The 13,899-nt window shown below is 33.0% G+C and overlaps 1 protein-coding gene across 2 annotated transcripts; it reads left to right on the top strand.

Moving 5' to 3' along the window:
- Positions 1-1,175: 1,175 nt before the first annotated feature.
- On the top strand, positions 1,176-10,365 carry LOC107923068 (DUF21 domain-containing protein At4g14240). 2 transcript variants are annotated; one of them, XM_016853307.2, is made up of 13 exons: positions 1,176-1,545; positions 1,656-1,732; positions 2,572-2,655; positions 2,741-2,854; positions 6,183-6,266; positions 6,418-6,489; positions 6,748-6,815; positions 7,206-7,293; positions 7,422-7,495; positions 7,587-7,947; positions 8,694-8,740; positions 8,832-8,913; positions 9,863-10,365. In XM_016853307.2, the coding sequence occupies exons 1-13, from the start codon at positions 1,299-1,301 to the stop codon at positions 9,902-9,904; spliced, it is 1,440 nt and encodes a 479-aa protein (XP_016708796.1). In that variant the 5' UTR covers positions 1,176-1,298; the 3' UTR covers positions 9,905-10,365. The 2 variants fall into 2 exon arrangements, with proteins under 2 accessions (XP_016708796.1, XP_040935689.1); XM_041079755.1 differs by lacking the exons at positions 2,572-2,655; positions 2,741-2,854 and having other exon boundaries at positions 1,210-1,545.
- The last annotated feature ends 3,534 nt before the right edge of the window (positions 10,366-13,899 follow it).

The following is a 13,899-nucleotide window of genomic DNA, read 5'->3' as shown; positions in this document are numbered from 1 at the left end:
TGACCATTTCATGCACATTTAACGCCATTTAAATTCCATCCATTTCACTACTCAAATCCATAAGAAAAATCATGCCAAAACAATATGCCATAACCTTAACTTCTATATGCATTTTCTCACCATCTTATTAACTATTTCATGTCTCAAAACATATCAAATCATCATCTTAAAACCTATTCACAACATGCCATTTCTCATCCATGACACATCATTGATAATTAGCCAAATCAATTAACCATCCAGCAAACACATGAATCCATACTAAACTTGCCAAAACATAAGACATTATATACATCATACATCACTTATCAAACTTATGAATTAAGCCAACTTATATGGCCAAATACACACCAACATTTACAAGCCAAATCTCATGGCTAATATCATAACTCAAAACATATCATCTTAACACTAGCCTATACATGCCATATACCATATATACATAGCATCAACAGTACCAGCAAGTTGATCGATAGTGTGACAATGTTCCTAATGATCCTCGATTCCAAGCTAGCTTCGATAATCTATAAAATAGGGAAAGAACATATGAAGTAAGCTTTAAAAGCTTAGTAAGCCATATACAAATAAATAACCACATGAATCAACATCATTTCCATCATATGAAATATAAATTTTAAATATTTTTAAGTAATAAATATTAATTACTTATAAAATTTAATTAGAATATATAAACTACATTTTAAATATTTAAATATAACTATTAAATATTTGTAATTAGTATTTTAAAAAATATTTTTTTTTATTTTTAATTAATAATTTTAATACATTTGTAATTAAACACTAAGAAAAAAAAAGAAAATTACTATATTATTAGAAGGATAAAAAATAATTAAGTTCTAAAAATACATTTAAGAAAGGAAAAATTAAAAATTGTAACTTCTTTTTAAAACTGTTTTTTAAAAATACTTCTAAAAAATCAAAAATTCCAGCCAAAGCGACTTTTCTTCCGAAAATGATTTTTGAGCAAAAAGTGACTTTTTAAGCACACAATAATAGTGAAGTCTTATTTTCTACTTTTGAGCAAAAGCATCTGAAGATCACGGCCACAATTTTCTGCCACGTGTAGTTGGCTAACTAAAATCATTGCTGTCGTTTCAGTGCACACGTGCTCGCGAAGACACCGTAGCAAAACCTTAAGATCCATCACGTGTCTTCACTCAATTCACGGACTTGCTTGGTCTGTATATTACACAGACCTCAAAAGAAGCAGAAGAAAGCAACCTTTGTCTCTCATTCTCTTTCTTGGACTCCTGTAATTGAAAGTTGAAAAAGCCACGATGCATCCGATAAATGCGGTTTTGGCGGCGAGGATGCTATTTAACACGGCGGCCTCGGTCAGTGAATCCGTCGGAGAAGGGATTCCGTTCGGATCTCCATGGTGGTTTATCTACGCCGGGATTTCTTGTTTTTTAGTACTTTTCGCGGGGATGATGTCGGGTCTCACCCTCGGACTGATGTCGCTTGGTCTCGTCGAACTCGAAATTCTTCAACGGAGCGGCACTTCCACCGAGAAAAAACAAGCAGGTAGATTTTTTTTTGTTCTGATTTGGAGTAGTTGTGAAGGAATGATTGAAATTCGATTATTATTTAATGTGAAATTTGGTCTGTTTTTAAAAATATCTTTGGGTTTTTAGCTGCTATTTTGCCGGTAGTTCAAAAACAGCATCAGCTTTTGGTGACTTTGCTTCTTTGCAATGCTGCTGCTATGGAGGTAAAAGCTTATTTAACAACTTTTTCGGTTCAATTTGATATGAATTTGAGTGAAACTATCATGTTTGTTTATTTGATTTTTGATCTCAAAGAAAATTACGTAAGGGTCGTTCAAAGTTTTTGAATAAGCAATGTTTGATTGGAATTACATTTGCTAGAAAACTGATTTTCCGATGAATTTCTGAGATAGCAAACTGAAGTTTTCAGTTGATTAGTGAGGTCCTAGTAATATGGCTTGTTGATAATACTGTTTCTTACATACAAGTTTGTTGGAACTTTGCATCTTGGAATGAATGCCGAATCCATCACCATGTACTTTTTTGCCTTTATCTTATTATATGAATGAAGTTTTGATTCTGTCGAGTAGGCAGTTCAGCTCTAATTACAAAGAAGTATTTAACCTAGAGTTATTAGCTGATTTCTTTCCTAAGCCTTTTGTATATCATATTGAGTAAGATTTTAGGTAGTTTCCCATTATCAATTAACTAGCTGTGGAAGTTCAGACGGTGTCATTTAACTGATTCACAGCATGTCCGCAAGTAGTTTGTTAGAAACTTCAAATTGCTTTTTTTATGCTTGCTAAGGGTTTGATGCTATCTAATGAGCATAACGTAGTTGCTTTGTGACCATTTAATATTACTTGAAATTTTCTATGTATTACATAATCGGAGGATGTTTTAAAATTGTTGCTTTATTTATGCTTGCTGTGGGGGTTGAGGCTATCTAATGGGCATAATAAGTTGCTTTGTGACTTGAAATTTTCTTTGCATTACATATTTGGAGGATGTTTGAAAGAAGGTTGGCTTTCTTTGACTTGCATGATATATTTATTACTTGCAGGCCCTCCCTATATACTTGGATAAGCTTTTCAATCAATATGTGGCTATCATACTTTCTGTGACTTTTGTTCTAGCTTTTGGTGAGGTAGGTTGTTCAGCTTTTGTATTATTTAAGCTTGACTTTCAACCTTTGAATCCTTGACCAAAAAGAGTTTCTTTTTACCTTTTAGGTTATTCCACAAGCAATATGCACTAGATATGGACTTGCTGTAGGTGCAAACCTTGCAGGTCTTGTGTGGATTTTAATGATTATTTGCTATCCAATAGCTTATCCCATTGGAAAGGTAAGTTCAAAGGCCATTACATGAGGTGCACTCTTTTAATCCCCATATTGGGAAAATTCCTGTTTATTCTTGAAACTTTCATAAAAGTCCTAGTTTATGCTACATGCTATGGGAAATGGAGTAGATTTTGTGAACCTTTTGTTGTAGTTAGTCTTGTCTGTTTACTCAATAAGACGGTTTTATGAGTAGTTGAACCATGTTTGCTGGATTCGAGTATTATGTTGTTGCTAATTGGCCGATGGCCTGAAAAACAATTCCGTGGGACTTAGAGCCAGTTTCTCATTGCTTATGAAAAGTTGGATTTAAAGTTTATGTTGTTTAGTATTGCTCTCCAAAAGTGCTTTTGAAAAATAAAATGTTCATTTTAGACATGATGTTTTGAAGTAAAAATATGCATTTAAATAATGTTTAAATTCGTTAATATTGTGATATTTTAGTAAGAATATAAAAATAAAAAAGTCTATTGTTGTAACTCATTATTAATATTTTAATATATGAAATATAAATTTTAAATATTTGCAAGCAATTAATAAATTATTCCTAAAATTTAATTTGAATATATAATCTACACTTTAATTATTATTAAATTACAAACATTTTAAATTTAAATATATAATGTTATATATTTGGAATAAATTTCAATAGGAAAATAATTATATACCCAATACAAATATTAAATAAAATATATTGGATTATAAATAAGGGTTAAAAATGTCATTTGGCTTCAAAAGTACTTTTCTCATAAGCAAAAGCTAAAATCACTGCATATGCTTTTGGGTTTAAAAGCGCTTTTGGTTTCAAAAGTTGTTTGTTTAACATCGCTTATGGCTCCAAAAGCACTTTTGAAAAGCAATGAGAAACAAAGCCTTATTAAACTATAGAAAGTTAGAGGAAATCCTCTTTCTTAGCTTCTTAGGGCATTGAAGTCAGGGTTCTTTGGTAATTTGGGGTAAAATGGCTTTACATAATCATGTGTAGATAGTTTGACGAATAGTGGTAAAATGGCTTTCCTCGTTTTTTAACCAATATCACTGGAGATGCGAATAAGTTGGTGCTATCCGAACAATTCTAGAAGCCTTCATTTCAGCCACCACCGTCACAATTGCATCCTTTTTAATTAAGGGTTATCTATAAAGTTTAATCTTGAACGTCTTGAACTCATCGATAAGAGGAATCTTATGATTAGTAAACCTCTTAGGCAACCTTTCGTGACACTCATTAGTCAACAGCAAGGTCTAAGTCCACATGGGATAAACGTGCATTCTTGCTAGCTGCTTGTCATTAACTAACTCCACAGTTTCATCGTTGAGGCCATGAAATGTCACCCACTGTCAGGTGCAGAAAACTGCATGATCAGCTTATGGAACTCCCAAATAATAGGTCCTTGATTTCTTAACCGTTGCACACCATGGACTACATCACATCTTTTGAGAGATATCACACCAATATTAGTTAGTTGTACCACTCAAGCCTCCCATTGATCCTCCTTGCATAAATCTCAAACATGCATAAACTCTTCATTTGCCATAGACACATTAACCCCATGAATAGGCACAGTTTTAACACCTGTCCTTTTCACAAGTGTCTGGCCTATGAAGTTATGTGTTTTACCAAATCCAGGGTCTTCTCTTATGTATCATAAGATCTTCGAGGGAGATTTTCCAGCAAATGACAAGTGCCCAAGATACGAACTGGTTTGGAAATTTCTGGCTTAAGTCCATTCGCTGGGCACTTGTCCTTCAAGAGAAGACCCTGGATTTGAAGCCTGGGATGAACATGATTCCATTATAATGTCTTGGCTTTGGAATTCAATGATTCCAGAAATTAACATCATGATGTTCCTGAGCATGACTAAGGATATTTGGGATGCAATTCATTTGACCTATTCAAAGGCTAGCAAGCTTCAAGAATTTTTGAGCTGAAGACAAAAATATCAGCGACCAAACAAGGAGCATGTTCCATCATGGAATATGCTCATTTGCTACAAGGACTATGGCAGGAACTGCATCAGCTCCTGCAATGCATCCAGATGAAGTGTGTTGAAGATGCTGCCATGTTGAAAAGATACATAGAGAAGGAGCACATCTATGAATTCCTGACGGGCTTGAACATTGAATTTGACCTTGTAAGGGTGCAGATTTTAGGAAATGAGGATCTGCTACCCTTAAATGAAGTTATCTCAATTATGAGTGGAGGAAGGATGAAGAGGTCTTACGTTGGAGGACTAGGGAAGTGATGCTTCAGCCTTAATCTAGATGGCCAATGGAAACAAGGAGCTGCAACAACAGATTGGATCCAAGATATTAACTAGGATTCATTGTTCTGCACTTGCTGGAAGAACTGCCACACCAGAGACAAGTGCTGGAAATTACACAACAAACCACAAAGTTTTAAAGAAGGAAAGCAGGCATGTGTGGCCAATGGTAGTTAGGAGAACCGTGAAAATGCAACCAAAGCAAACTGTTGATTGGCCGTTGACTGATCGTTGACTGGTGTTGATCAACTATTGATTGTTGACTGTTTTAATATATATATATTTAAATACTAGAATTTCCTTTTTCCTTTTTTTGAATTATCTATATTTTATATAATGTTTTATAATTTTTTATTTTATATAATTAATATATTATAATTTTTAAAAAATTTTAATTTCATAAATTTTAATATATTTTTTGAATTTTTATGTTTTCCGAGTTTATATATATTTGTGTTTTTTATATATTGTATAATGTCTTTATAATTTTTTTATTTTAAATAATTTATATATTTTTAAAAATTAAACTTTTTGAACTTAATAAATTTGTATATTTTTTGAATTTTTAATATATTTTAGATATTATATATATTTTTTGAATTTTGAGTAGTTTTTTAATGGATACCTTGACTTCAAATGCCATTTATAAAGGAATGGCATGGGGCACGTTCTCAATGATTGGTGGTGCCACTTGTTTTATTTTTTTTAAAATATTGTTTAACTTTCTTGACCAAAGACTATAATGGAATGATAGTTCGATATTGTTCTATTTCTTAATGGTAAAGGTATAGCATAAAAAAGTAAAAAATAGAAGAAATAAAATAGAGCTTCAATCAGGTGGGCTTTTTTGTGCTTATCACCTTACCAAAAAGACTGCCTAGATGCAATAAGCATGTGCCTGATCAAATGCACCTTGCTGAAAGGGTTTGAGGCACTTTTGTGTTTGACACTAAAGTGCAATGCCTGGGCACATGCCTAGACAACACTAATGCCTATACAGTTTTGTCTTCTCATTTTGGTGGTTTAACAGGCCATTAGAACGGATGAAGCACTGAAGTTATATATGTTTTCCAGGTTCTGGATTGGGTACTGGGGCATAATGAAGCACTATTTAGGCGCGCTCAACTAAAAGCCCTTGTCTCCATCCATAGCCAGGAGGTAAATCAATTTGATGTCACTGCACGTTACATAGTAACCCCTTAGCAGAAGTTTGCTAATTTTTGAAGAATCCTATAAATAGCACAAGATAACCATTACATTCATTTCTTTTTCTCACTATGAAGATTTCTTTCTTGATTTAACTTTTTAGGCTGGAAAAGGAGGTGAGCTCACACATGATGAAACAACAATTATTAGTGGAGCACTAGATTTGACTGAAAAGGTATGCATCACAATAAAAGTAACTTTATTGATAGGTTTTAATCTTCTTCTACAAAGATGATATGGTCGAGGACTGCTACTGTAGTAATGGTCACTTTCTGTGCAGAAGTGAAATATTATAAATTAACATAAGATTTAGATTTTGCTTACTCATTTCTTTTTGTCATGTGACTTTAGTAGGATCGGTATTGAAACAATTTCTTCATTTTCCTTGGCGTCTTAAACTAATTTTTCCTGTTCTGTTATGATAAATGGACAGACTGCTGAGGAGGCTATGACACCTATAGAATCAACTTTCTCTTTAGATGTCAATTCAAAGTTGGACTGGTAATATTTCTCCTCAATTCATATTGAAGTTTGATATAAGGATTAATACTTTAATCATCTTAAGTGCTAAAGTTTGTACTTTTACAACTATTTCCTTCTTCCAGATCTGTCATAAAAAGAGATAAATATGTTAAAACTTTCTTCTGCTTTTCCTATACTTTCTAAGTGAATGAGCAATTTATAGCTACCTATTAACTGATGCCTATTGATTAACGTGTTTATATAATTAGTTTCTATATATGTGTCAATGAAGTCTAGCAATATAACACCTGCATGTATTCCTTTTTTGTTGTTTCCTTAATCTTAGTTGAAACTTGAAATGCTAAATAATGTAATAAGTTTCTCAGTTATCTCTCTCTCTGATCTTTAATCTTGAATGAATTACTCCAGGGAGGCAATGGGTAAAATCCTCGCTCGTGGTCATAGCCGAGTCCCTGTCTACTCAGGGAATCCCAAAAATATTATTGGACTTCTGCTGGTATGTGTTTGTCTTAAACTTTAGATGAAGTCTTATGGCAGTCTTGCATTCGGGTCTAAAGCTTTGCTGATCTTGTTGGTCATTTTGCTTATTCTGCATTTGAAATCCTTTTTGGAAATTGGAATAAGGTGAAAAGCCTTCTCACTGTACGCCCTGAAACTGAGACACCTGTCAGTGCTGTTTCCATCCGAAGAATTCCAAGGTTTCTTAATTATTGATAAATATGGTTATGATTTCTGTATAAGCTTAAAATATCCTGCTAGTTTAGACTTCATGCATGGGATGTTTGACAGGGTTCCAGCTGATATGCCTCTCTATGATATTCTGAATGAGTTTCAAAAGGGCAGCAGTCATATGGCAGCTGTTGTGAAGGCTAAAGGAAAAAATAAGAACCTTCCTCCGACTGTTGACGGACTGAAGTCTGAAGAAAACAAAGTCTCCAGTGCAGATACCCAGCTGACTACTCCTCTGTTATCCAAGCTGGATGAGAAGCCAGAGAGCATTGTAGTTGACGTTGATAAGTTGTCAAGACCTACCAATACAAGCAGGCTAGATGCTGTGACAAATGGATTGTCTGTCACATCAGAGGACATTGAAGATGGTGAAGTGATTGGTATTATCACCCTAGAAGATGTTTTCGAAGAATTATTGCAGGTAAATTACAGTAAAACCTCAATAAATGAATGATCAATGTGTTAGTAATCTTGTTTAATCAATAAAATCCCAGTCTTCAACTAATGTATTAAAATAACTAATTGCTAAATGCATATCATAATAATTTTTAATAATTCTTGAGGCCTAAGAAATAAATTCATATCCTGAAAAAAAGAGAATATATATATATGAGGTTACCATAAAGAAGTTTTTTCTTAACAACTACTATTAATTCTTCTTCCTTTTCCCTCTTAAAATATGCATCTAAAGTTTGTATTTTCTTTGTACCTAAACCAAACCAAACCAAACTTCATCCTTAAGTTTTTGCATTGCACACACAATACTTGGTGCATTCTTTTTATTATAACATAATAGTTATTTGCCTTGCTCGAAATATTTCTTCTGAAGAAACAGTTAGTAAAAACACTGTTGTCCTTTGGATTTTTATTGTTTTCAATGGGCACATTCATGACCTTCTGAATAATTTTTCATTTGTAGGTGATTCCACCACTATATCTAGTGTTGTTTATTCATATGTCGTCTATCTAAAAGAAGATGATAGCATAAAGTGTATATGGATTGAAAATATAAATTCCTTATCAATTAATAAATATTAATTTACAGTAAATGAATAATTTATTCATTCATCCATAATAAAGTAAATTATTTGAAATAAATCTTTTCTTAGTCTGAACTGTATCATCTTTAAAGGGTTTAGTATTGCTACTGATTTGTTACTAACACAGGAGGAGATAGTGGATGAAACTGATGAATATGTTGACGTGCATAAAAGGTATTGGACTGTTAGAACTTCAATATTCATTCAATTATGTTCTAAAAGAATATGAAAAATAAGAATGGATTCCATATCATCTATTTTGTAGAATCCGTGTTGCTGCAGCTGCAGCTGCTTCATCAGTGGCACGTGCACCATCGAGTAGGAGGCTAACTGGTCAGAAGGGAGTGGTAAGGAAATGTTACTTTTAGCATATTCTTCCTTTTTTTTGTCTGTCACGGATGGATCTGCTTAATCTGTTCAGAGTCACTTGCATCTTCAAAAGATTTGAAACTACTTGTGAAACATCAAAAGCTTTTGAACTTAATAGAAAAAGAAAAAGAAGGTTTCGGATTTATTTATAAAATAACAAAGCATTAATGTTTTCCTTTGCGTACTCTGACTAAAAAAAAAATTATATAAATCAATGACTGTTTTATATAAAAAAATTAATAGCTTATAAGTACAGAGAAAACACATTGTAAGGTACTACAAAAGTTGTATACTGCTTCATAATCACTAGCTTCTCTAGCTTTAATGGTTAGTATTGGAATATGCACAATTTTTTTAGAGACGGACAAGATTTAGAGCTTGAAATTTTGTCCAAATTCTTTTAGGTTTTGCTTGGTAGAGTAGGAAAAAAAATTGGAAGGACGAAAAATTAAGGGGTAGAAAACTAAAATGACGGAAAATATAAATTTTCTTTCCATAGATGTGCTTGGTAGGAAAGATGGAAAAATCTAAAGAAGTATTTTCTTTCCCTCCATTGCTTGGTAGAGTTGAACAATGAAAGAAAATAAAATAAAACATTTGAAAAGTGTATAATTTTGATCTAGCATACACATCTATCCTATTTTCTTTCCTCTCATTTTTCTTCCCTATCAAGCACACTCAAAATGTACTTTCTTCACTTTTCTACTTTCTCCACCCATCATTCCACTTTTTCACTCAATCTAGCACACCCTTAGTGCACTTTTATAAGGTGGTATTAGGTTCAGTGAGAGATGATCATCACACCACAGACAAGGACTAGTACAAAAACTGCATCTCCAAGTAATTTTAATTCTATAAGACTACCTAATGAGTTCTCAAAGTTGGAGTTTGAGTATTGGTGTTTATTCTGTTTATAATTTCGTCCAGGGGGTCCAAAGCAAAGGTCAAGCCACGAAGAAACCTGCCTAGGATGGTTCACTCTACTAGGTTTCAAGGTACACCTGCTGAGAGAAAAAGAGATGAAACAAGTATATAATTGTTCGGATTAATGCCAGCGATGAGGGGTGGGTTCATTGACATGATTCCTTTGTGTCGTGATGATTTTTTTCCCTTGTGCATAATGGCTTTCTCTCTCTCTATATAAGGAAGAATGTGATTAAAACTTCCAAACATATTATATTTTTCATTTTGGGTCAAGAAATATGGAATTGAACCATGATTTTGTGGGGATAGATTTGGTTCAAATTTTTGGTGTAACTTTCCTCTTGAAATAAACAATTAGTTAACTAGCCTACAGCTGTGGAATGGAAACTAGATTAGATCGGGAAAACCCCATTGAATGCAGCTTTGTTATCATCTCTGTATTTCAATTCGTGAACTGCTTCTTCAAGCCATAAAATTATCTATTTGAATTTTCTGCTTTGCCTGAACCAAGTTGATGGCAGTGGTGAAACATATTTAACTGTTTTCAGGACTTTGTGTTCTTCGGTGTCAACTATAGTCCTTGGGAAAGATTATTAACTCTATCAACCTCCAATATTCTAAGGGTCAGATCGGAATGGGTTGAGGTCAGGGTTATATGTGGAATTCTTACAACTCTTGTTTGTTTAAGCTCAGTCTTGACTTAAAATATAAATTTCAAATTGATTTCAATTTTTTTAAAGACGACGTTATTTTAATTTAAAATATAATAACTTGAATTTTATAAATTTATATGTGGAATTCACATCATTTTATAAATTTATTTCTTATTTTATATAAGTTGCATAATATATATATATATAAAATTAGCAAAAAGGTTGGATTGTATTGATCTTGGGTATTGAATATTAAAATTAAAGGTTGATTCATATTTTAAATTAACTTAATTTTGTTTATTTAAATGTATTTTTGGGTTTAACGTTTTTATATTAAATCCTTACTAATACTAGGTGAGATTTCAAGTTTGAGCAAGTAATTCAGTCTTTGATCATGTCCGTTATCTCTAAGAGTACAGTGCGCATATATAAATATATGTAATGGGTGCTTTGAATTTTATGTACTTTTGAGGGTGATTGTTCGACAACTGATCGCACATGTTAAATCTGAAGAGCTGCACAATTAAAGAGAGCCTCGGGAGGAATTCTTGAGTCAAGGAAGCAATATGATTCAATCACCGTACATCTTTCATGGGATCTGATATGATATAACTGCATTATTTGCAAGCGTGATACCAACAATCAGTTGAGGCATATAATAGATTTCGAAAATAGCATTCGATATGTTAAAAGCAACACTTTACACTCTAAAAATACTAAATTTTATAGTAAACGTTCTACCCAAGCATTTTGCCTGATCGGTGGCCCTTGGAAGCAGTCAGTCATATAAGTGCACTACTTTATATCCCCCAAATAACCCAGTCGGCTATAGAAGCAAACAAAACTTTAGGCATATAATCCTACTTGATTCCATGAAATTAAAATAAAAAAAGTAGTTTTGAGCTTTGCATTGTAAAGACCTAACCCTAGCTAACAAACCTGCAAATTTACAAGGATTCTAAATATTCCAGCTAAGCTTCTAAAATTTGCTCCTCCCAACGTAAAAGCAGCCCTATACATCTCCATATAATGTAAAATATTGTTCCCTGCTCCTTGACAAGCCTTGAGCATCTCTGCCATAGTCGAAGCTTAGGGATTCGTGCTGGTTTTTGGCAGACGGCCGCCATGTTCAACCAGAAGCATGATATACAATTACAGCCCAACATGTTTTTTTGGTATTATAACTTAGAATCTGGTATATTTGCTTTCTATGAAAGAAAGCTCTTCATGGAATGGAACATGGAATTATATAGATTGAAGATCTGTGAGAGGCAATGAGTGGTGAGTGGTAAGTGCTGGCTGGTAACTTGGTTAACATTGACAAGGCCCCATTGAATCACGAAATGACAAGGCAGACTCTCATCAGCTGGTCAAGCCTAACAAACCAACCCTGGAAAAGAACTATTTAATGCCATAACTTATCCTACATCTTGAAGGCCCTCCCTTGTCTGTATAAGATTCCTGTTTGTCCCAATGCTTGTAAGATAACATAACTAGACCCACCGTCTGCCAGGATTCGAGGATATGTTTGGATGGCTTCTCTTAGAAGTTTCTTCAAAAGCTTAGATTCATGGATAGTGGAAAGTCACAAGCTCTATTACCTACTATAGGTGGAATATGTTTACTTGATTAGAGCCATAAATTATGCTTCTTGGAAGCCCAAACTTCATTTCCTGTTTCCATCATCAAAACAAAAGAAAGGAATTCTCAAACTTCAAATTATTATTAACAAGTTGTTTAGGGTTCTTTTGGTAAGGTGACGAGACATTACAATCTAACAAAACGAGATACCATATAGAGATGGCGGAGAGGAAGATCGGAGCAGACTGTAAGAAACAAGTACGTTGGCAAGCAGTGGTGATAGAGGCAATAAGGAGCTGAGAAGAACAACAATCACTCTAGTTGTTGTGGTTCTAGAAAGAAAGTTCCTGAGAGAATATTTAGAGAGCTAATTTTGTCCAAATGAGACGCTCAAACTTCTATTTATAAGTCTTGAAAAAGGAAGTTATGAAGAAAATGTGAGCATGAATATGCTAAAATTATGGGTAGTGGATTGAAAGCGGGTACTTGAACATTGGAAAATGGGGAGTACTTATATAGATGATGGGTATAATGATGGTTAATTAAGTTGCACCCACTTGAAGTATTTTAATAATGAAAGGTTTTTAAGGAACAATGCAACCTTTGTTCATTAAAGAAATAAGAAGAAAACAGTTGCATTCCCAAAGAAAGGTTAGAAGAAACTCTTAACAATTTTCTTAACAATTTTCGTATCTAAGCCTTCAAGTCATACTCTCTAGAACATCTCAAAAGTGGAATAACCAGGAATTTTGCTAGCCTTCCAAATTTTTTTTTCAAAAAAGTTGTTTCAAATGTAGAGTTATTCCCAAAGAAAGTTGTTTGAGAAGGTGCTCATGTAAGAAACAATATTTCCCGAAACTATTATTGATTGGACAGTTAGTAAGAAAAAGCAATTATCTACACAAGTCACTTTGAAATTGATGAACCAAACTAATACAACTTGTTAAATCAGTGTTTAAAAAGTTGTTGTCAAAGTGTGGTCATTTTTCTAATATTTATCTTTCAAATAAAATGAAAATTTATTAGAAATTGAGACGCAATATTTTCTGATTTGTAGTGTGAAAGAAAAAATAAAGAAGAAACGGTAGCAAAATCAAAGCAAAGATATATGCTTGCAATTGCAAAGCATTGCACATTGTCAACCATGCAATCAAAAGGATCGTACCAAACAAACAAGTACTACAATAGCAATAATTGCCCACAAAGAAATTCTTTCATAGGGAGAAATCAAACTAATTGATTTATAACTAAGTTTCAACTTTTCGCCTATTAATTATAAACTCATTTAGTCATAAAGTCATTCCACTATAGTATCATTATTGAGCTCTCTCTAATGGCATACCATTATGAAAGCAACTCGACTAGTGCTCATCCAATGACTTTGTCATAAGTCTATTACCTTTATAGGAAATTGGAAACACTAATATATATATATAATTTTTTTAGCACCTTTTAAGCATTAATTCATACAGTTTCTAAGTAATTTCTATCAAATTTTATGCTTACTATAAAATAATTAATTTAAGCTTAGTTTATAAAAGATTTTAAATTTTAATTATTTTTATAATAATTCTACATAAATTAGGTTAATTTTTGCAGTTTTACAAAAGGGTGATTAATCAACCCGACAATCACCTTGGAAGAATTAATTTATGTAACGCCCTGACTAATTTATTTTTATTTCTGTAAATTCTGTCATAAATATGTATCTGCTTTAGTGGCTAAGTGTTCTGATTGTGTGTTTGAGGTCTTGGGTTTAAGTCCCATTTATGGAAAATTTTGTTATTTTGTTTATCCTAGCCTTAT

This window comes from Gossypium hirsutum, chromosome A10 (assembly GCF_007990345.1).
Source record: "Gossypium hirsutum isolate 1008001.06 chromosome A10, Gossypium_hirsutum_v2.1, whole genome shotgun sequence".
In the NCBI taxonomy this organism is placed as follows: domain Eukaryota; kingdom Viridiplantae; phylum Streptophyta; class Magnoliopsida; order Malvales; family Malvaceae; genus Gossypium; species Gossypium hirsutum.
This window is presented reverse-complemented; position numbering and strand designations above follow the sequence as displayed.

What these genes read in the sequence shown, in the direction of transcription:
- LOC107923068 (XM_016853307.2), top strand. Translation starts at nt 1,299, where the DNA reads ATGCATCCGATAAATGCGGTTTTGGCGGCGAGGATGCTATTTAACACG. An exon ending in TTGTTCTAGCTTTTGGTGAG is followed by an intron (nt 2,656 to 2,740) that starts GTAGGTTGTTCA and finishes TTTACCTTTTAG; the next exon opens with GTTATTCCACAAGCAATATG. An exon ending in TTTTCGAAGAATTATTGCAG is followed by an intron (nt 7,948 to 8,693) that starts GTAAATTACAGT and finishes TTACTAACACAG; the next exon opens with GAGGAGATAGTGGATGAAAC.